The sequence below is a fragment of the Adiantum capillus-veneris genome, chromosome 19 (assembly GCF_014529385.1).
Source record: "Adiantum capillus-veneris isolate H3 chromosome 19, ASM1452938v2, whole genome shotgun sequence".
Lineage (NCBI taxonomy): Eukaryota > Viridiplantae > Streptophyta > Polypodiopsida > Polypodiales > Pteridaceae > Adiantum > Adiantum capillus-veneris.
Genome location: NC_140949.1, coordinates 130260981 through 130284456, shown reverse-complemented (window position 1 = coordinate 130284456; position 23476 = coordinate 130260981). Strand labels below are relative to the sequence as shown.

The following is a 23476-nucleotide window of genomic DNA, read 5'->3' as shown; positions in this document are numbered from 1 at the left end:
AGAACACCGCACGCAAATGCTGAGTGCAACACGCAATCTCTACCTAGATCGCATATATGATACGCATAAAACTCCTGGGAAAATTTCGCCAGAGTTTCGATGCACAATGGCTATTAACACAAAATAACCATTGTCCTGCAAGCTCAATACAATGAGCAATCAATGCGCATCAAACTACACTCAACATACATGCATAAACTCTGCAAAACTATGGCAAACAATGCTCGAGATCACAAGACTTGGTATCAGAGCCTATGTTGGGGTTAAGGCCTATGTGCCTTGACCGGTCACCCAGGTCATGGGCGCCCGCCCACTGTTACCCTATACTTATAGTGAGTATACTGTATGGGGGGAGCTGCCACATCACAGTCTCCCCACCCACATCGTGTGTGTGTCTCCTTCTCTCTCTCTCACTCTCCGTCTGTGGTGCTCCCCGATCCCCTTCACAGGGCAACTATGCATCTACTAGCAGAGATGCAGATGACAGCAAAAACGAGCGCATGTTTGTTATGCAGCATGTAATGAATACAATGACTGCAGAGAATTCCACCCAAGATGATGTTTGGTATGTGGATTCAGGTGCCTCTAATCATGTGACGTCTCGTGGAGAGTGGTTTAGAGATATGCGCAAACTAGATGTGTCAGGCTATGTGCAGATAGGAGATGACACAGCTCACCCCATTGCTCATGTAGGGGACATACCTCTAAATACGAAGAGTGGGAAATCAAAGTACTTAGCAGATGTACTTCATGTCCCAAACATTACAAAGAATCTTGTTTCTGTTGGACAAATGGTTGAGCAGGGTTTGCAGGTTCGTTTCAATCCGAATGGCTGTTATGTAGAAGATTTCCAGAATGGCTGTAAGTTGATCACAGAGGGCACATGTGTGGGCAGAATGTTTACATTGAATGTAGACATGCCTGAGGTAAAAGCTGCATTATTTGCACAAGGTGCAGGTGTTGTGGCTGATGTTGACATTTGGCACAAACGCATTGGCCATGTCAATGAGCAGAGATTGCGCAGCATGCAATCAAAACAGATTGTAAAAGGTTTGCCCAAATTCAAGGTGGATGGTATGCATAAAGTGTGTGCAGCATGCCAGTTTGGAAAACAGTCAAAGGACTCATTTCCACATGAGCGCAATGTATGTAAAAAGCCACTTGAGGTGGTGCACACAGATGTTTGGGGGGTCCAACCGATACTGCAAGTATACATGGTTGTAGGTATTATTTCTCTTTCATTGATGACCATACAAGGAAAGTATGGCTCTACTTCATGTGTAACAAAAGTGAAGTGTTTGGTCACTTTCAGGACTTCAAAGTCATGATTGAGAAGGAGACAGATATGCAAATCAAGACATTGAGGTCAGATGGAGGGGGAGAGTACTTCTCCAATGATTTTTCAGATTTTGCGCAAAAGCATGGTATACGCAGGCAGTTTACATGCAGATATACTCCACAGCAAAATGGGGTCGCAGAAAGGAAAAACAGGCACATTGCAGAGGTTGCACGTGCATTGATGAATGAGAAGAACATGCCTCATCATTACTGGGCTGAAGTTGTAAATATAGATGTGTACATTATGAACAGGATACCTACAGCTGCGGTGCATGATGTAACGCCTGAGGAAAAGTTTACAGGTACAAAGCCTGATTTGGCACACTTGAAAGTGTTTGGCTGCATAGCTTACGTGCATGTACCAGATGAGTTGCGTAGGAAATTGGATCCTAAAGCATAGAAATGTATTCTTGTGGGATATTCCCTTGAAAAAAAGGGGTACAGGTGCTACAATCCTACTACACGAGAATTACGAGTGAGCAGAGATGTAGTCTTTGATGAGATGAGCAGTTGGTACAGTAATGCACATGGCACTATTGGGGCTGATATAAAAGATGATGTGGTTGTACCAAATGTGAAACCACAGTCACAGGTTTTGAGTGGACCACAAGAGTCCTCTTCTCGTGGCTCTGTTGAGAAGCCATGGAATGGTAGACTACGTACGCAGGTTACTCCACCAACAGGTACAGGGAATGTATCACGAAAAGGAAAGGAAAAGGTTGATGAACCACCCTTTCTGGCTGATGCATCATCAGGTTTTTCACATGTAGACATGGATTCAGATGGTTCTGAACAAAGTCTTGATGAGGAATTTGGAATTCTGGCTGTTAAGACACCTGGTGTAAGGAAAGTACAAGAAGATGCTAGAGGGCAAAGGAGTGACCCAGGACCGCGCAGATCTAACAAAGTCAGAAATCCAGTTCAGAAATTGACTTATGATGGGTATCTAGCACATCACCAAGCCTACATGGCTAAGGTGATACAGGATGTGGAGCCCACATGTTTTGAGGATGTAGTTGGAAATGTGCATTGGGATGATGCAATGAATGAAGAGATGGCTGCATTGGAAGCAAACGACACATGGGAGTTGGTGCCATTGCCAAGTGGCAATAAATCTATTGGCTGTAAATGGGTGTATCAAACTAAGCATAAGGCTGATGGTAACATTGAGCGTCACAAGGCAAGGCTGGTCGCAAAGGGTTATGCACAGACGTATGGCATAGACTATGAGGAGACCTTTGCTCCAGTGGCAAAGATGACGACTATGAGAGCTGTCATAGCAGTGGCTGCATCTAGAGGATGGATTATGCATCAAATGGATGTAAAGAATGCCTTCTTGAATGGTGAGTTGCAAGAGGAAGTGTATATGGATCAGCCACCTGGTTATGTCGATCCAGGTTACCTAGATTATGTATGCAGGCTTCTCAAATCTTTGTATGGTTTGAAGCAGGGCTCTAGAGCATGGTATGACAGGATTGCCAAGTATCTTGTCAGTATTGGTTTTAGGAGAGCTCATGCTGATCATTCACTCTATGTACATGAGAGTGATGTGGGGATTGTGGTCATTACCATATATGTAGATGACCTTATTATTGTGGGTGACAATGCTATGGAGATTGACCATATGAAGGGTCTTCTCAAACAGGAGTTTGAAATGAAAGATTTGGGCGAGTTGTGCTACTTTCTTGGCATTGAGGTGATCAGGACTCCAGAGGGTGTATGGCTATCACAAAGACAATATGCTTTGGACATGTTGTCAAAGTATGGTATGGTTGATTGTAAGCCAATTTCTATTCCCTTGGATGTGAATGCAAAGCTGAGTGCAGAGAAGGGTGATGTTGTTGAGGATGTCAAGATGTACAGGAAGATTGTGGGTAGTCTAATCTACTTGACTATCACGAGGCCGGACTTGAGCTACAAAGTAGGCTTGGAGAGTCAGTTCATGCAGCTTCCGAGGAAGCCACATTTGGATGGAGTACAACGCACACTTCGGTATGTGCAAGGGACTCTTGACTACGCATTGTTCTATGCAGCAGATGTGCCATTAGCATTGTATGGGTATACAAATGTAGATTGGGCAGGTAGAATTGTTGATAGGAGATCTACGAGTGGCTTCATGTTCTCTTTTGGGAGTGCTGCTGTTACTTGGAGCAGCAAAAAGCAGCCTACGGTTGCTTTATCGAGCACAGAGGCCGAGTACAGAGGTGCAACAGTTGTGGCATGCGAGGTAGCTTGGCTACGCACATTACTTGAGGACTTGGGAGTGCAGGTGGACCAGCAGATTTTCATCCATTGTGACAACCTCAGCAGCATGCTGTTGGCTAGGAACCCAGTGTTCCATGCCAGGACCAAGCACATAGAGGTCCATTACCACTACTTTCGAGAGCGAGTGTTGGCGGGCGACATTGACTTGGTCTACGTCAGCACAGAGGAGCAGATAGCGGATATCTTTACCAAGGCCCTCGGAGCTGAGAAGCTTCAACGTTTCCAGACTATGCTTGGACTCTGCGACATGCAGAGCTCGAGGGGGAGTGTTGTCGAGCTCTACATCTTGAGCTGGCATCCACTACAGGTCTTGGCCGCTTACGGCATTTACTCACTGGCGTGTTAGGTGATCGATACGGAGGATATCTGCCAGTGATTCTACAGCTGGACTACACTTATAGTGCCAGCCTAGTACACTTCTAGCGTGTTCACACTTAGTGACCGCATGTACATATGTGCTACTTTTCAGCTTTAGCACTTAGTCATTTTGTACTCTCTTTTCTTAGAGAAGAAGAAGAAGCTTTTCATCTCTGTGTGCCTTGTGCTTGTCTTTATTTAGCTCTCTTGCATCCTCTTTCTTTACAACCCATTACACAATTATACATGCACTTTAATGTTTTGAGGTCACCTGCAAGATTCCACTGAACTTGAAAGTCTCGCCTCTCATCTAGACGTAGTACCTCTCCCTGGTTAGTCTGTCAATCAATCACCTCCAGATCATTAGTTTGATGGAACACGCAATATAGAATCTCATGATCTTCTTTCTTTACCAGCAACGCAAAATAAATGAGACTTAAGTAGATGTGAACATTTGAGCTCAGCTGAGAATCTCTCTTACCTCAAAAGCACCAAGCCACCATATGTTAGATTCTGATTGAACACTAAAACACAAAGGATCATCATTGGGACACTTTGAGAGGGCTCTATTCATTAAAGTAATAGTAACACGCTCTAGCTTCTTGTCTTTAACAGCTCACACTCATTCAGTTTCAACACAAAATGTAATACCCCTCGTGACTCTTCAAATGTGATGTTGTAAAACTCCACCATTCTCTTCTGCAACATCTGCAGGTCCATAAAAATATTATTGAACTCGTCATATGCCATGTTTGCTCCATGGCCATTGTAAGTTGCTTTAATATGAAACGGCTGTCCAAGATATTCTCCCTGTGCGTCGTTAAGCTGAAGCCTCTCTTTCCAAACACTTGAGGCTGATGGTAAAAGTTTGGATTTTATTCCCTTCTTAACAAAGATGGATGAGACACATTTCTGTATAGCCGAATATCCTCTTTTGCTTACACCAAGTGAATCAAGTGTGCCTTGTATCTCTTTTGCGGCACTGAGTTCTTTGAAATAAAGCGATCCACTACATTTCGCTGTAGGACCTTAAACTTCTTGTCATGTACTATATCTACTGCAAGGCTTCTACTTATAAGTGGCTTCAATCTCTTTCCTATATTGGCTTTGGGGTCAATGTTTTCCTTGTCAGGATAGATTGAATCTCTACATGAAGACAATGCATAAGTAAATAACATAAAATTTACTTAACTAACACTATTTAGGCACATGAAAACAATGCATAACTAGAAAAACAAAAAATTTACTTAACTAAGACTATTTAGTCAACCAAGAAGCATCACCTTAATGCTCAGATTCTTTTCTTGAGACCTCCAAATGCAACTTGAAATGTTTCAAGATTGCGCAATTTCTTCTTTCGGATACGACCACCCAAGATGGTGTCCTTCATTTGACAACTTTGTACCTTTCCTTTCAGTTCCTGTACCTCTGTTTTGTGTTGCAAAATGGTAACCTGATCTGTAGAATGCAAATGTGAAAGACGAACAATCTCACATTGTTGAGCTTGGGAATGCCCTTATAAGTTTCAGCTTGCCTTGTAAGAGATTTACAATAACCCAGAAGGCCGTTTTCTCCATCACCAACAAAGGTCAATAAGCTTGTAGGATTGACAAATATTAGAGATGCATTAGTCATTGGATATTTAGGATAGAGAGACCCTCTCGTCCAAATATCTATGTGTTTAGCTCCCTGAGCTCTCACTGTGTCTATGGATGTGGGAGGTATATGTGTGTTTGCTTTACTCCGCTTAATCAATGGTTGGTACTCGTTGTCCAAATCAATGTGAAGGTGATACTTGGCTTGTTTCTACGTAACATTTGTGCCATTTGAGGAGTGCTCCATTAGCCAAAGGTGCAGGTTTAATGAGAAGTGAATAGGTGGCTGCGGCTTCGTCCCTCCATGTTAGCCTCATTCCCTCCGTGTTGACGAGGTTCATTCAATGCAACTGAAAAGAATATTATCCCTCAATCATTACGGACGAATGCTCAGAAGGGTAAAGAATCTACTTGAAGTACACTTTTTGAACTTTTACCATGACAGACCCGCCTCTATTATTCGCCATATTTTCTAGAGAGAGAGTGCAAAAAATACATTTTCTTAGAAGGCCCTCCAAATGACCTCCGAAATTTCCTAATGCCACCTCTCTCTGTACCATAAGGGGGACTGAGCAATACCATCTCTCTCTGTACCATAAGTGGGACTGAGCAATACCATCTGTGTGTGTGTGTGTGTGTGTGTGTGTGTGTGTGTGTGTGTGTGTGTGTGTTGCTGAGAGCTTTAAGTACCTTGGCCTTGAGGTTCCGTCCAATCACATTGTTATGCATCATTTGGAAGCGGGAAAGAGAGCATATTATGCATTTGAGAACATGTGTAATGTGGGAAACATCAAGTGTTGGGTTCTCAAGAAGTATCTTTTTGATGCATTGGTGACACCGGTTCTTCTTTATGGAGTTGAAGTATGGGACGGGAGCATCTCAAAGTCTACTTGGAAAGAGTTTGAGAATGTCCAAAAGTGTTTTCTTACAAAATTTCTCCAAGTGAAGACACAAACACCATATATGCTCCTACTTCTTGAGTCGGAATGTCTTCCAATTGAAGTTATGGGCATGGAAAGGGTTGTGGAGTACATGATAAATATGCTTCAAAACCCCTCACATCGACTTCCTACAATTGCATGGGAAGCAAGCAAAAAAGTTCAAAAGACGCATAAAAGCAAGATCTTGAGCATGGGATGGATGCAAGACATAAAGAAGTGGCTTGGGAGGTGGGATGCATTACACTTTCTACATGATGCTTCAATTGACTCCCAAGTGAATGAAGCTTTTCTACAACACCAATGTATTACGGCTTGGGAGAAATCTGGCGGGTCACACTTCATACATTACACCACCCATATTGCTCCCAAATACAAAACCATGTTCTTCGCTCGCTGAAAGAGGAAACCGTGCTCACACTTATATGCTTGAGCCTATCCCCTTGTCCGTTATACGCACTATCGCAGCCATTTGGCTTAGCTCCCATTTCCTTCGATGGGAGATAGGGCGTTGGGGCAATTGAGAAGAGTCAAATCGACTGTGCACATTATGCTCACTGTAAGTTCGAGAGTCTGAGTACCACATACTACTAGAGTGCTCAGCTTTTGGTCACATCCAAACTTTCTTCTCTCACATTCTCAACCATAACTTAGACCTACACACTTTTCTCTCCCAGCCAAAGTGTGGGTTCTCCATTGCGACTCTCATCACCACAATTTTGGAGCATTGAGAGTCACTCATCAGCCATACACATACTACATCACATGTAACTTTGGTTCCCATAGGTCATATTTGACCTCCGAGGACGATAATAAAATCTATCTCTGTGTGTGTGTGTGTGTTTGAACCGCTCGCCTGTGGGTCTCTCTATCTCTATTGAAGTGCCAAAAACACACTGTATCTCTATTGATCGGTTGTTGGACACTATCCCAACAATGGTGATTTCAAAAAAGTTAAAGGCACACACGATCGTCGATCATGGTTTGGACTCTAGAGTCTGACGTAAAGATAATGTTGACTCTCTCTTTCTCTCTCTATTGTCCAACACCCTCTTTTACCGTCCCGGATAGTGATGTATATGTATATGATGCCTTCACTGTCAAAGAGCTCTATTGTATCAACTCACCCTTTGTATTAGCTTTCACTCAACCCCTACCCACTATTTTCTTTTCAGTTCTTTGCACTTTCTGTACCCAGACCTAGAATTAGATTCACCACATGTAACCTTTTGGTCTCATAGGTCATTTTGGCCTTTTGAAGAAATTAATGTTACATTTCATTTCATATTACATTTCTACTCCAATAGTTTAAGCTCTCTCTCTCTCTCTCTCTCTCTCTCTCCCCCAATTGTATGGTGAGCACACTGAGCACAGCTAGAACTATCCTCTCCTCCTGGAACCATGGGCAAAAGCTCTCAGCTCCTAGCCTTGCTCTCAGCCTCCTTCTGATGCCACGTGGCGAGCCTAAAAAAGGAGCTCCCTTATAGAGTAGAATAGATTCGCAACTACGTGTAAAGACTAAATCATGTTTGCAATAATAGAGTAAGGACCGAGTTGCACCTAATGCAAGCAAGGGTCAGGGAAGAAACTGTGATCTCTAGTCACACGTGCAGAGTAGCGTAGAGAAAGACGAAGTTGGTTGCATAGCATGAGAAAATTGATTTTTTTTCCTACACACACACAGAGGTATATGTTGGCGGGTCTCGTTCTCTCTTACCAAGCCATCATTCTTATACAGTTTGTAAAGCTCACTCACCTGAGTATCTATGTATGTATTCACGTCTTTGATGGATCTTGATCGCTTTTACCAACAAGCCAATCCTATATGGTCTTGTTCTCTCTTACCAAGGGGTCATTCCTATACAGTTTGTGAGGCTCTGGTATGAGAATGTGTATACGTACTCACATCTCCAATGGATCTCATTTGTTTTTCACCAATAGGACAATATTATATAGTTTCTCAAGTTCAAACATATGATTATGTATGTACGTACCTACGTGTGTGTATATATATGTGTGTGTCTGTGTGTGTTTCTGTATGTGTGTGTGTGTGTGTGGCTATCTTTATATATCTCCCTATGACACACATCACGTTCTCTCTTTTTCTCCCTTGTTAGCATCCCTCACCAAACCACACCACACTACACATCTCTCTCTCTCTCTCTCTCTCTCTCTCTCTCTCTCTCTCTCTCTGAGAGTGGAAAGAGAGAGACACACAGAGAGAGAGAGAGAGAGAGAGAGAGAGAGAGAGAGAGACTATGGAAGAATAAAGTAATGAAAAGCTCTATGCTATCATTTAGAGTGGTGGTGTGTATGAGGGAGAGGTACATGGACGTGGTAAATCAAGAGTATACTTCGATTCACTTGCCAAAAAATAGAACTCAATGAAATCAAACTCTACAACATCTTGCACTATAACATGATCATCTACATAATTGGACCATACTTAATAGTTTTTCCTCAAACCATAATCAAAATCAAGCAAGGAGTAGTTGAACAATATAATTAATAGTTCTTCCTCAATCCATAATTAAAATCAAGCAAGGAGTTTGTCTGTAGAGAGGGAGAGGGATAGAAGAGTACATTCTCAGCAAGCTACATAAATTTCAAGACTCAATGTATGCCAAGCTACATAAATGACACTCACCATCAATAAAATAAGGTCCTGCAAGCATCACTTGGTGTCCGCACTATCCGCGGTCCAATGCAATGCACACTTTGCCCAAGGCGTCGAGGAGGGCGACCCAACACATACATCTCTATCCTCCAACCGGGACAACTGTCACCATATGAATAACGTGTATTAAGTGGGAGTTGGTCCCCCACCTCCTAAATACTCACATAGGTATGGCCATTATCACAATCAATATTAACTTTAATGTGATAATATCCCTGAGGCCATCAATATGATGGTAAACACCCAACAAAATATACCATCAATAATAACGGTTCGTGTTTACAAAAACATACTTAATGTTAAATCTTAAACTACAAACAAAAAAATTTAAACCATTTTCAATAAGTCTCATTTTACCGTACCGAACAACTTCAAAGTCTTCAATGATGCAAACGACATCATCAGCATGTAAAGGCCCTCTCCAAAACCATGGATCTATAACACAATTGCGTAACTCATATAAAATTTTTTGCAAAATAGTTGATTATCATAGACAAAGCAGTTAATTACCATAGATAAATGATGGTGGTTGCATGTGCATCCATGTCACTGTAGAGGGATAGGCCATCTTTAACCAAACAAAATGAATAAAATAAGATATTCAAGCTCTCTTAAAAATAAACTTAAACTTATATTCTTCAAAAAATGATAAAGTTACATGCGATTAGCTAGTAAACTCACCATAAACTTCTTGAGACAACACAACCTCTCCAAATTCCCATTGTTTCATTTTGATATGCAAGGGGTAAACTCGTGAATATTTCAAAATCAAAATAAAGAGTTAAAAGGGCTACGCCCCACTTATTTAATTAAAACCAATCTCATTTAATGAAAATAAATTTTTGATTAAAAAAAGTACGAGAGAGAGTCATACCACAATCCTTCCAGATTTCCATTGTTTCATTTTGATGTGCAAGTGGTAGACTCATGAATATTATAAAAGTAAACAATTACCTTGTCATTGATGGATGTCGATCCAAAAAACATAGTGTTGAAGTCAAATGCAGAAAAGGTAAGTATTATCATTTTGAGAAAAAATATAGCTCAAGGTCAATCCCATTAAACATTTAATTAAGACATCACATGTAACCGTCTAGGAATACAATAGATACATTTTCTCACCTCTAAGGCATGGATAACCCAATGTCTTAGATTGCAGTTTGTTAGAGTCAATGCAACAAAATATTGCACTCCCACTTTGAGAAAAATTGTAGCATGGAAGTTGGAGCCTTACATCATTTTGAGGAGAAATGATGTAAAAGAGGGTGTCTTGCATATACAACATCAATATTCCATTTGTGCATGCTTACCCTACTATATTTGTAGCCTATAACACTTCTTTGATTACAATATTTGGAGTCCAAGTCAACTCTGCTTCATTATCATCCTTGACCACAACCTTTACAGAAATCGAGGTTCGCACACGTGACATTGCCGCATATAACTGACCATGTGAAAAAATGGGTGCTACCAAATATAATCCCAAGAGTCCTTATAGGAAACTGTCTGCGCCTCATTTGACAGGGTTGTCCTTGAGAATTTCCAACAATAAAATCTATCCTTGGAAGAAATACTCGGTCTCCAAAGTTAGAGGCTGTGATTATCTCTACCTCTATAACTTTGTGATGAAATTGCCTACATATTAACCTTGTGCCATTACAAAGTCCCCTTCTGGGATTCAATTGCACAATAACATGACAGGAGCATTTTCTTTCAGGCACAATACATGTGGTGGATATCCTCCACCTAGATCCAAGTTATTCAAAAATTCAAATGTATACAAAACACTGCTCTCTTCTTATTCACATAGAGAGTTTGCACTCAAATACTCTCTATAATGTCCACACATCTTGTGCAGAGCATAATCATTGACCACGTCTACATCCTTGTTGCAAGGTGCAAGAACTCCCCTATCTTTAAAGAATCCTGCATAATCCTCGACTCTCTAAATCTCCATAGATACTCTCAATAAGATCTGGCAAATGGTTTCTTTGAAGTAGCATGCTTGTAGGCAAAGTGACATTGTCAACAATTCCCCCATCATGTATCTTCCCATTACCAATATCAAGAACCCATTGACAAAATTGTTTCTCAGCTACATCTGTCATACAATTTTGCACACGCATATTCTAAGTGAGCCTTAATATTCTTGTGTGTCTCCAAATGTACTAATGACACAATGTTGCATTCATAATATCTTCTCAACTATCTTTGCGTACAACTGGTAGAATTTGCCTAAAGTCACCTCCAAGCAAAACTACCTTTCCACCAAACAGGCTATCTCTTTGTAAAACATCTCTAAGTGTCCTATCTACTACCTCAAAAGCATGCCGATGAGTCATGGCTGCTTCATCTCATATAATCAAAACTGCTCTTCTCAATAATTCAACAAGTTGGCTATTCACTTTTATATTGCATGTTGACTGAGACTTTAATTCTAGAGGAATCTTAAACCTTGAATGTGCAGTTCTTCCATTTTTAAGGAGCAAAGCTGCAATACCAGATGATGCATATGCCAATGCTACCTTACATTCACCTCAAAGACATGCAAGCAATGCATTATAGACATAGGTTTTTCTAGAACCTCCTAGACCATCTAAAAAGAAGATACCCCCTCCATCTTGCTCAACTACTTGTCGCACACAATTGTAAGCATCACGTTGGCCATTGTTTAAAGACCTTTCCATTCGTTTTGCCATACAACATTGTTCGGTAGTATCATACATGGTTTCTTCTACTAACACACTACAACTACTACTTGAAGACATAAAACTTTGATCAATTGGAGGTCTTCCGGGATAGTCAGATATCCTCTTAGCATTTTGTTGTAGCAAAGAATGCAGATCACAAAGTGCCCGACTTTTAGCAACTTCTTGTCGAATTCTTGCATCAAGTACACACATGTTTAAAGCATATGCATAGTCTTCAGAAAGCTCCACAAAAAACCTATCCCACAATGTCCCTGGACATAATGGCTCACATTATACCAATATAATAGCAAACAATTGGCACAATTGCAATTTAGTTTGAAAAGAAGAGGCTTCTACCAAGCATGTGATCCACTCCTCATCACTTTGCAATAACCCTCTAGCATTGCAAGCCTCTTTGAATGTAGCATAAACATGTCCTTCATATGTTCACAAGTCGTCATAACATTTGCATCCCTTACATATGGTTAGCAAAACCCATAAATAGTAACATCTCCTGCAATGGGGACAATGTTGTAAATTCTTCCAATGGTATCTCCTAAGTGTCTTTGTGTCCATTGTTTTTTAGCCTTGTTCCAGATCCACATAGTGAGAGCAAATTGACAAACAACAACCAGAGGCTCTATGCACATTTGCTCTAAATTGCTCGCATGGTCTTCAACATGAATATCCATGCACTCATGATCCGGATCTTGGCCAACAATGGGTGGTTATGGTCCCTCATAACAGTCTCTTTCATAAAAAATGTGTCAATGTAGCCCTAAGACCGTCAATGCCTTATGACACAAAGTGTTCCTAGCTCTATTGCTTGCTACTTCACGCCTAGCCCTTTGAGATTGATCAAGCTGTCTAATTCGCCTTGCATGCCTTGGGGGCAACATTCGCGGTCTAGACATTATCTGTTATGAAACTTCGTTTATTAATGAAACTAAACTAAAAACATATGAATGTACACTATAATCCTAGCAGTTTTACTTATCTTGTAAGGAAATTGTCGAGAGAGAGAGAGAGAGAGAGACAGAGAGGGAGAGAGAGAGAGAGAGAGAGAGAGAGAGAGAGAGAGAGAGAGAGAGAGAGAGAGAGAGAGAGAGAGAGAGAGAGAGAGAGAGAGAGAGAGAGGGGGGGGGGGTGGACAATAATGCAAAAGATCCCTCCATAGAGGGGGAGAGAGCCCTAACACCATCGATTACACTTACAGAAACTAATTAAGGAGACTATTAATGAAACTAAGCTAAAAACACATAAAGGTATACCATAATCCCTGCATTTCTCCTTATCTTTTAACGGAGAGAGAGAGAGAGAGAGAGAGAGAGAGAGAGAGAGAGAGAGAGAGAGAGAGAGAGAGAGAGAGAGAGAGAGAGAGAGAGAGAGAGATGGCAATGCAAAACAGGGAGGTAGAGACCATTTCAATTGTTGTGATTCAACTTTATCAATTTGATGCATGAGACAATGAGAATGACAATGAGAATATATGTTAGTTTCTTTCGTAATCACTTGCTATCGTTTAATTTTCATAAATCCATGTTTCATTTGACACAAACAAACACAAACACACACACACACACACACACACACACACACACACACACACACACACACACAGAAGAGGACGGGGATGGCATATACACCATAATCCTAGTCTATATACATGTGCTATGAATTCTATGCTACCATATACATCTACACAGTTATCCATCTCTCTCTCTCTCTCTCTCTCTCTCTCTCTCACACACACACACACACACACACACACACACACACACACACACACACACCACACACACACACACACACACACACACACACTCACTCACTCACACACCCCATTTGCATTTCCCTGTATTCTTGCTATTTTTTCAAATGGAATGTGCAATCACATGTGTAGAGAAAGATACACCATAACGTAGCTTTGGTGCTTACATGTGTACAAATTGAGAAAGTCTAAAAACTTACATAAAGCAACGTTCTCATTTTTTGGCTGCATAGAAAAGAAATGTTTTACATATATCATAAGTGGTTGGCACTTTGTTCACGTGCATAGTAACCAACAGGATTATTTGGCTTTGGCAACTTGTGTTTGACCATTGCATTTAGTTTATTTGAAGTGGCTCGAATCTCTGAAACTCCAGAACCTTGTAGCTTTGTTAAGGTGCCCAATTTATTTGAATCGGCTTGAATCTCGAAAACCCCAGAACCTTGTAGCTTTGTTCAGGCACCAAGTTCTTTCACAGTGCTCCTTAAAGTGGGCACAATTTCACCTAGGGCATGACCTTGGTCATTGTGTTGGCCCCCAGGAATTCCCAAGACCTCAGTACAAAAATTCCCAAGAAACTCCAAGACATGTCGTTGACTCTCCTCAATCGCAGCACTGGATGCATGTAAGTGCACTTGATTTTCCAAGATCTTTGACTGGGTCTCTTTCATTTCATCATGCAACTTCCATGCAATTCCACCCTCAACTTGATTGTTGGAGCTAAGTGTTTGAAGCATCTCCACAGTGCTCAACTGAGTTGTTTCTACCCGCTTGTAGGCAGGCTTGATTTCTTCAAGAGATTGAAGAACTTGTCTCTTGGTTAGCCCATCCAACGTCCGGGCTAGCCTCTTTGCACCACGCACATTACGAAGAGGAAGAGGTGTCACAATGACTTCGGTTGAAGTATATACTTCTATGTGAGAGGAGCTTGCATACTTGGTTGCAGATGCCAGAGGTATAGGTGCAGTGTGAGTTAGGTCCATTTTCTTGCACATAGATACACGTGAAAGAGAGAGGAAAATAAATACATATATCTATCGAGAAGACGTTGGTAAGAACTCAAATTAATAGATGTTACAACAAAGGGCCCTCACAGGGGTGGTAAGGATATTGATTGGACTTTATGTCAACTTCACTCAACATATTCTCCCCATCCCAACTATTACGCTTCATGTTTTCCAACTTGCAGGCAGAGCGAGTGAGAGAGGGACTGGCGGGCAACAGTTTGACTACAACTAATATTAGAGAGAGAGAGAGAGAGAGAGAGAGAGAGAGAGAGAGAGAGAGAGAGAGAGAGAGAGAGAGAGAGAGAGTTAATGAGAAACATATCGACTTGGAGTTAAATTGGCTTAGATCAACATTTCTAACTCCTGTAACTCACGTAGGCTTCCATCATGGACAAGTCCACCTTGGGCATGGACCCCATGACTCTCAAGCAGCAGTGTTCACTGAAAACCTGTGAACAGTCACAATGCACTTGCAAAGTTTTGGCAAAAAAACCTATAATTTTCAATAGCCCAAGTTTTTCTATTTGTTTAGCAAAATGCTCTTTTGAAATGCTGCTCTCAAGTTTGGTATGTATATCTCAAATTGGGACTCCTCTATCTCATGTGCACTCCCATGAGCAACACCTGAACTTGCAGCCAAATGAGGACCCTAGTCCATTACCCTCAAACTTGGTCTCCCTTTCCCACTTCCTCTCACCTACCTTTAAATATGCACGTACAAATCTATTGATCCTGTAATGGAGAGCCATTTTTAGGCTCTCCGCATGGCTCAAAACAAGAGTGCAAAGAGACAGGAGTGGGGTCAGCTCCAAGAACATGATCATCGTAGGGGTAGCGACCAACACATGGCATGGGAGTGGGGTTAGTACGGGGTGGTGAGTTGGCCAAGTGTCTTGCATTTGGAAGGTTGCCATCCCAACGAGCTCAACTTGGGCTTCTCTGATCATAAGAGACAACTTCTTACACAGCCTCCACGACTGTGATGCTTCATACCGCAGGCTTGCTAGCTAGCCATCGAGAGATGATTCGAGCCATTCTATATTAGCCATTGAAAGATACTTTCATCCATTGCAATGTATTTGGTGGTAAGAGTGCGAGCTCGGAACAAGGAAAGATAGCATACTTGTGTTGACAAGAAAGCTAGAAGGAAAAGGAAGGCTTCAAGCTTCAAGGAAGTAGTCTCACCCTTCTTTTTCACTTCTTGGAGGAAGGCAAGTTTTCCTCCAAAAATTCTTTTTTCCTCAAGGAGGAAACTTCAAAGTGAACAAAAGCCTTCACAAAAACAACGAGTTTTTGTGAAGAATCAGCAAAGGTGTTCTTACAAAGAACGACACGTGAAGTGCTACAATTTTTGCAAGGTGAGGTTCGCATGCGACGCAAATTGCCGAGCATAAGAACCACAAAGACTTCAAGCTTTACAAGGTACAAGTTGACGTTTTTTTTTTCTCTCTTTACATTACTGTGTGTTTACCATGGCCAGTGAGGAAATCCCACCTACATACACTTTTGATTTTGAGCACGTAGATCAAAATCAGGGCACCACGAGTGCTACCGATACTAATATGCATGATGATGATGATCTAGGAGATCATGGTCTTGTACATGGATGCTTTCAAGACTTTGAAAAATCATCAAAAGAGTACTTGAACGTAACCTCTCTGCACTCAATGCAAATGTTATAAATCTTACTGAGCTACTTGTGAAATTTATGAATTCATAGACGGCTCAAGGAATCACAAGTTACACGGTTCAAGGAAACCAAGCTTGCACGACTCAAGGAGTCCAAGAGACAAGTGCCTCAGAAGATGCAGAAGGTAGCAATGCATTGCTTAAGAATAACACCATTCCTGAGTTTCATGGGGAAGAGCGTGATCGTAATAAGGATGCGGTCAATATGTTCTTACATAAATGGACTGATATTCATAAGTTGACACACATCCCGGATATAAAGACGATGGAAATGGGGAAACGAGAAAACCACCAGCACACTCAGTGAATGCCTCTTTATAGCCCAGTGATTGCAAAGCATCCCTATCCCCTAGTAAACACACACCTAGACTCCCGATCTACAAACAATCAATGTCCAAGCCCGAACCCGACCGAACCCGACCAACCCTAACTGTATACACCCGGTTGCAAAGCATACAATCAATCATCTCGACCTCCGACCCTTGACAGCACCATACACTCACATATAAGTAGTCCTGATATCCACAGACACCCCAAGATCATTGGCAGACTCAAACCTTCCCGCTAGCTATCATACTCAAGATATCCACCACAACCATATAGGAAGCACCCCAAGATCATTGGCAGACTCAAAGCTTCCTGCTAGCTATCATACTCAAGATATCCACCACAACCATATAGGAAGCACTTGCTCACTCAACACTGACTAAAAGCACACATGCACCAATGCACCATTGAACACAGAATTAAGAGAGAAAGCGAACATTGGTTTGGGCAAAGATCAAATTAATATAAAGACAAAATGTCCTGCAAAGGGGTACTTCAAAGATGTTAATAAAGTTGGCGCTCCTTGCCACAGACTTCCACTTTCGGCTCTACTCAACCTGCTGCTTGGCTCTTCTTGGCTTGCTCACGACAACCCTTAGCAGCTCCAAGCGGCCTTATTCCCTGTGCTATCAAACCTTGTTGTGGCCTCTCTTGCACGTGCAGCTCTCGTCATGCAGCTTTGACCACGATTCCTCTTTGGAGTCCTGCTCACAACCACCCCTTCCTTAGGCGGCCAATACCTGCAACTACCCTCCTTGGCTTCACGGACCTTGGCCCCCTTGACAATGCTTAGTCACTTGCAACACCATTGGCAGCCACTCTCATGGTCGGTGGCTCCCTAATCAGGTACACCCTTGCACTTCCCTCCTCTTTCGGCAATCTTGACGGCCTCCTCTTGCCACTCTGAGCGACCCCAATATTACGACCTTCTTCCCTGCTCCTCAGTTCATGCCTTTTGTGGCTTTTCCCCTGTCCTCGTGTCCTGCAAAGCCCTCCTTTCTTTTATTTAGACCCTCAGCTTAACTTTGATGGTGCATCCTACCAACTTGCAAGCTATGGCCTCTCCTACTCCCCTCGGCCATGCTGTCCTCAGCCTGGCGAACAAGGCCACCAACCTCCTGTAGACCTCCACCCCCTCTTTGGCCACTAGAGATATTGCTAGTGGTGGTCACCTCCTCTGCCACTGGCCGGGCTCCACCACTTCCTGTTGTCCCGTGAACCCACCAAACTGGCCGCCTTTTTCTTCGTCACCTCCTCCCATTTTGGCAACCACCCAGATGGCGCCCTCCATCCTGGGCCTCCTTCTACCGACAGTGGCCCCACCCCTCATTCAGTGTCTTTTTTTTTTCTTCAAGTTATTAAAGCTTCTAAATATTTGGGTTTGGCCCCCTTGCACACGCCAAAAATTGCCGAGGCAATAAAGCTCCATAAAAATCATCTTTAGTGTGGATAGACAAGTGTCGGCAATCTTCAACCCGCATCCGATTAGGCCGCTGCTAAACATTGGGCTTCATGCATCCAGAGAGCTTCAAAATCACCAAAAAGTACACTTTGAGCACTTCTAAACTTCCCCGACCAGTAGTGCTAAAATTTGTCCTTGACCTTTCTAAAATCCACATTAAGCATACACATCACAATCGTATTTGCTGCAATCTGCATCTAGCACCTGTTCAAGTACTCCCCCATCAGGCTACTGATTTCCACACCGTTGCTACTGGCACTTCCATGGGTCGACACGGTTTGGGTGCACCAACGACTGTGGAAACAAGTCTATCTCTTAAAGGCGAGGCCTATAAGTGGTGGATGACATTTCCAATAGATGCACGTCCTCCTCGTTGAGCATTCATGCTCAACCATAGTATTATTTAGGTAAAATAAGTGTGTATAGCAAGAATGATATAAAAAAAGCTACGTAGACTGCATAAGACAATTGATATAGTGGCTTTATAGATAGGATAGAGATAGAGCAGAAATCATCTACTGCATCATCTCCCAGGATCAAATGGAGAGCTCAAAGCTTCCCCAAGCATGGTGTAGAGTCCACCTGGATCAAAAGTAAAATATTGGCCACGGACATCCATCTATAAAGCATGCATATTGAAGTCTCTCTTTGCACCTATAGGCCAATCGACAGGCCATGACTCTTCCAGCTCTTCATAGCATGGAGTTTTGTCACCCTGCATCCATAATCCTTCCTGCCAACCATAAGCATACTTTCAATCACTTGAAGCACCAGTACCATAAGCTGCTATCATGTCATCTGCTACAGAACTCTCCATATCATCATCTTTATCATATGAGCATTGAAACCTGCATAGTACACCTTGCAAAGCAACCTGCAACAACATATCTATCAACAACACAACACATAGCTTCAATGCCGTGCCATTTGCTTGAGCCTGTTGCATAGGCAAGAAAACCTATTCCCTTTGCAAACCTGTATCCAAACCCTCTGTAAATGGTTCCAAGACCAATTTTTCATATTCAAGAGTATGTTCTGCTCAAGCTTCATCCTGTTCTTCAAACACTTCATCACCAACAAGGTTAGCAGCATTTTCCTCTTTGCATGGAGCCTCACTCTTATAGGTTGCACCTGTATCAATTTCCATAGAGTCATCTGTTGGAGCTATCTCTCCACAGCTACACGCAAACTCTAAAACCACACTGTGCACCTCTACATGCCCATCAAGACAAGATTGCCCCACCCCCTGCATAGATAAATCACTTCGAGATACCTTTGCTTCTCTTTCTAGCTCTTGCAAGTCATCCTCAAAAACTTGATCTTCAATCAAGTCACATGCACAATCAAACCATACTTCTTCTGCTAGCAAGGACTCACCACCACAAGACACAAGAGAAGGCTGCTCAACTAGCAGGTTCACACAAAGCATCTCCGCACTTGCACTATTCTTCTCCCGGACCTTTAGCTCGCTAGCAGGAAACTTGTATACATCTTTCATCACTTCATCCACATGAAAAGCATCATAAGTCTCATACCTAGAAGACATGGATTTTGTCTCCCATGTAGCATTTGTGTCTAAACTATTGTTGGAGCTCTGAGAACTTTCGGAACCCTCTTCTGAACTTGTTGATTCTTGCACCACTACTGTCTTCCCCGTTGCTGGTTCTGGAACTGACACTTCTTCTTCAAGGCCTTTTATCACCTCGTCCTCTTGAGCAAGAAAACTAGGTGGCATTCTGAATATGCCTCTCTGTATCTTATAAGACCTGGTTGGGACTTGCTCTACCTCCGCTAGCCTGGCATCAATTTCACATGCTTTGATCAAATTCATATCAAGAAAAGGAGCTTTTACCTCTTGATGCTCATCCATCAGTTTGAGCTTAGGTCCACTGGCTGCCGCGATTGTAGACTGTAGCAATCCTGCCTCCATCTTCTTCTTCATCTTTTGACTCTTTGCTCTAGCGACTTTGACAGCTTCATCAAAGGTCCTTGGATCTTCATAATCCACTCTCTCACAAACATAGGGATGCAAGCAAGATAGAAACTTTTCCAGCTTAAAATATCCCACATTGTTTGCTTGGTAGCAGCCGCAAAATCCCCCCAATAAGCTTCAATTTTATCAACAAAAGCATCAAAATTTACACGTTTACATCCTGCTGCAAGCCTTTGATCTTTGCATCTACTTTCGAGGCCGACACCACCTTTTGATACTTTTGTATAAATTGCTCACAAAATCTGATCCGGTTCTGCTTGTGCACATCTTCTAAGCCATCGAACCAAACTTTTGCTTTACCTTGTAGCACCAAAGGTAGAGTCTGGAGCTTTGCTTCATCACCTGGCATCTGCAGTATTGTCAGCATAAATAGCTCAAAATCGGCAATCCAATTGTTTGCATTTTCATCTCCTTTGAACACTGGACCAAACTTTTGCTTCATCTTGATTCACAAACACTTTGTTCGGAAGCAATCAGTGGGTCCTCAATGGAGGCACCACAAGATGGAAAGGGGGAAATGAGAAAATGACCAGCACACTCAATGAATGCCTCTCTATAGCACAGTGACTTCACAACACCCCTATCCCCTAGTAAACACACACCTAGACTCCCGATCTACAAACAATCAATGTCCAAGCCCGAACGCGACCAACCCTAACTGTATACACTCGGTCGCAAAGCAGACAATCAATTATCTGGACCTCTCACCCTTGAGAGCACCATACACTCACATATAAGTAGTCCCGATACCCACAGACACCCCAATATCATTGGCAGACTCAAACCTTCCCGCTAGTTGTCATACTAAAGATATCCACCACAACCATATAGGAAGCACTTGCTCACTCAACACTGACTAAAAGCACACATGCACCAATGCACCATTGAACACAGAAGCGAGAAAGCAAACATTGGTTTGGGCATAGATCAAATTAATATAAAAGACAAAATGTCCCGAAAAGGGGTACTTCAAAGTTGTTAATAATGCTGGCACTCCTTGCCACAGACTTCCACTTTTGGCTCTACTCGACCTCCTACTTGGCTCTTCTTGGCTTGCTCACGACAACCCTCAGCAGCTCCAAGCTGCCTTATTCCATGTGCTATCAAACCTTGTTGTGGCCTCTCTTGCACGTGCAGCTCTCGTCATGCAGCTTTGACCACGATTCCCCTTTGGAGTCCTGCTCACAACCACCCCTTCCTCAGGCGGCCAATACTTGCAAATTCCCTTCTCGGCTCACGACCCTTGGCCCTCTTGACAACGCTTAGTCCCTTGCAACACCATTGGTAGCCACTCTCATGGTTGGTGGCTCCCTAATCAGGTACACCCTTGCAGTTCCCTCCTCTTTTGCCAATATTGATGGCCTCCTCTTGCCACTCTGAGCGACCCCAATATTACGACCTTCTTCCCTGCTCCTCAGTTCATGCCCTTTGTGGCTTTTCCCCTGTCATCGTGACCTGCAAAGCCCTCCTTTCTTTTCTTTAGACCCTCAGCTTAACTTTGATGTCACAGCCTACCAACTTGCAGGCTATGGCCTCTCCTGCTCCCCTCGGCCACGTTGTCCTTAGCCTAGCGAACAAGGCCACCAACATCCTGTAGACCTCCACCCCCTCTTCGGCCACTAGCGATATCGCTAGTGGTCACCTCGTCTGCCAATGGCCGGGCTCCACCACCTCTTGCTATCCCATGAACCCACCAAAATGGCCGCCTTTTTCTTGGTCACCTCCTCCCATTTTGGCAACCACCCAGATGGCACCCTTCTCTCGGATGCCGGGCAGATGGCAGCCTCTTCCATCCTCGGCCTCCTTCTATCTGCAGTGGAGCCACCACTCATTCAGTGCCTTTTTTCTTTCTTCAAGTTATTAAAGCTATAAAAAGCTTTGTGTTTGGCCCCCTTGCACACGCCAAAAACTACCGAGGAAATAAAGCTCCATAAAAATCATCTTTAGCGTGGATAGACAAGTGTCAGCAATATTGATCTTCAAACCGCATTCGATTGGGCCACTGCTAATCATTGGGCTTCATGCATCCAGAGAGCTTCAAAATCACCAAAAAGTACACTTCAAGCACCTTAAACTTTCCGACCAGTAGTGCTAAAATTTGTCCTTGACCTTTCTAAAATCCACATTTAGCATACACATCACAATCTTGTTTGTTGCAATCTGCATCTAGCACCTGTTCAAGTACTCCCCCATCAGGCTATTGATTTCCACACCGCTGCTATCAACACGGTTTGGTGCACCAACAACTGTGGAAACAAGTCTATCTCTTAAAGGCAAGGCCTATAAGTGGTGGATGACATTTCCAATAGATGCACGTCCTCCGTCTTGGCCTACATTTCAAGCTTCTTTCTCCAAAGAGTTTTTGGACTCCAATGAAGAAGATGAGAATTGGTTAGCAGTGCCGCATGTCTGGCCTCTCTCTCACATAGTACCTTTCGAAGTATCGTCTTCACAAGAAGGCCTAGTTGAATTCCAAAAGATACGGGGGTTTAACAGGGGTCTTGACAAAGACTATCGTCCTCACATCAAGACCCAACATCCAAAAACTTTGGAAGAAGCCATCGGTTATGCCCAAAGATATGATGATGACCAAGAGAGGAAGGGAAATATTCCCTACTCTAAGAATACTTTTGCTAAGAGAAATGTGGCTAAGAGCCAGTAGCGAGGTAGATCTTCCACATGCTCCAAGAGGAATAAGAGACAATCTACCTCTCCACGCCCACAAGAGGTTAAGAAGCTGAAGCAATCACAAGATACTCCATGTGGGTCTCTCGGCATTGCTAATTTTGAGCGTGCAAAGAAACACAATTTGTGTTTCAAATGTCTTTCGGACCAACATAACAAGAAGTATTGTCCTCTTTTGCAAGGCAAAGAAAAGGCCATGCACACGGTGCAACTCATCTCCTAAATATTGTGTTGTAGAGGTTCTTCATATGGAAGAAAAGCACAAGTGTTGTGTGCCTGCTTCGATGCGGCAGCCCACCTTTGGCCCCCATGAGTTGATTCGCATGCATGGCACTATTAATGGACAATGTGTTTGTATCTTAGTGGATGACACGGTAGTTCAAGGGGTTGAGCTTATTGTTCAAGATCATACGATGACCCTTGACTTTCAAGTTATGAACATGGACCGTGCTGATGTAGTTTTAGGATGGGAGTGGCTGCATGGCTTAGAAAACACATTGCATACTAGTTATGAACACAACTCCTTATCCTTTATGGCCAATGGTAAACATTTGCTTTTGCTTGGTGAGAACAATATACCATTTGCACCTCTTATATGTATAGCCGAGCTTTCTATTTTAGAGAAAGCAGATTTAATAGATGAACTCTTTTTGTGTTATTGCTTGTCTCCAAGTCTTGTGAA

The 23476-nt window shown here is 42.6% G+C and overlaps 1 protein-coding gene across 1 annotated transcript; it reads right to left on the bottom strand.

The window, feature by feature from the left end:
* Nucleotides 1-17073: 17073 nt before the first annotated feature.
* On the bottom strand, nt 17074-21790 carry LOC147434872 (uncharacterized). The gene has a single exon (XM_086491269.1). It carries the CDS (start codon nt 20056-20058, stop codon nt 19156-19158), a length of 903 nt encoding a protein of 300 aa, XP_086347395.1. The 5' UTR covers nt 20059-21790; the 3' UTR covers nt 17074-19155.
* Between the last annotated feature and the right edge of the window lie 1686 nt (nt 21791-23476).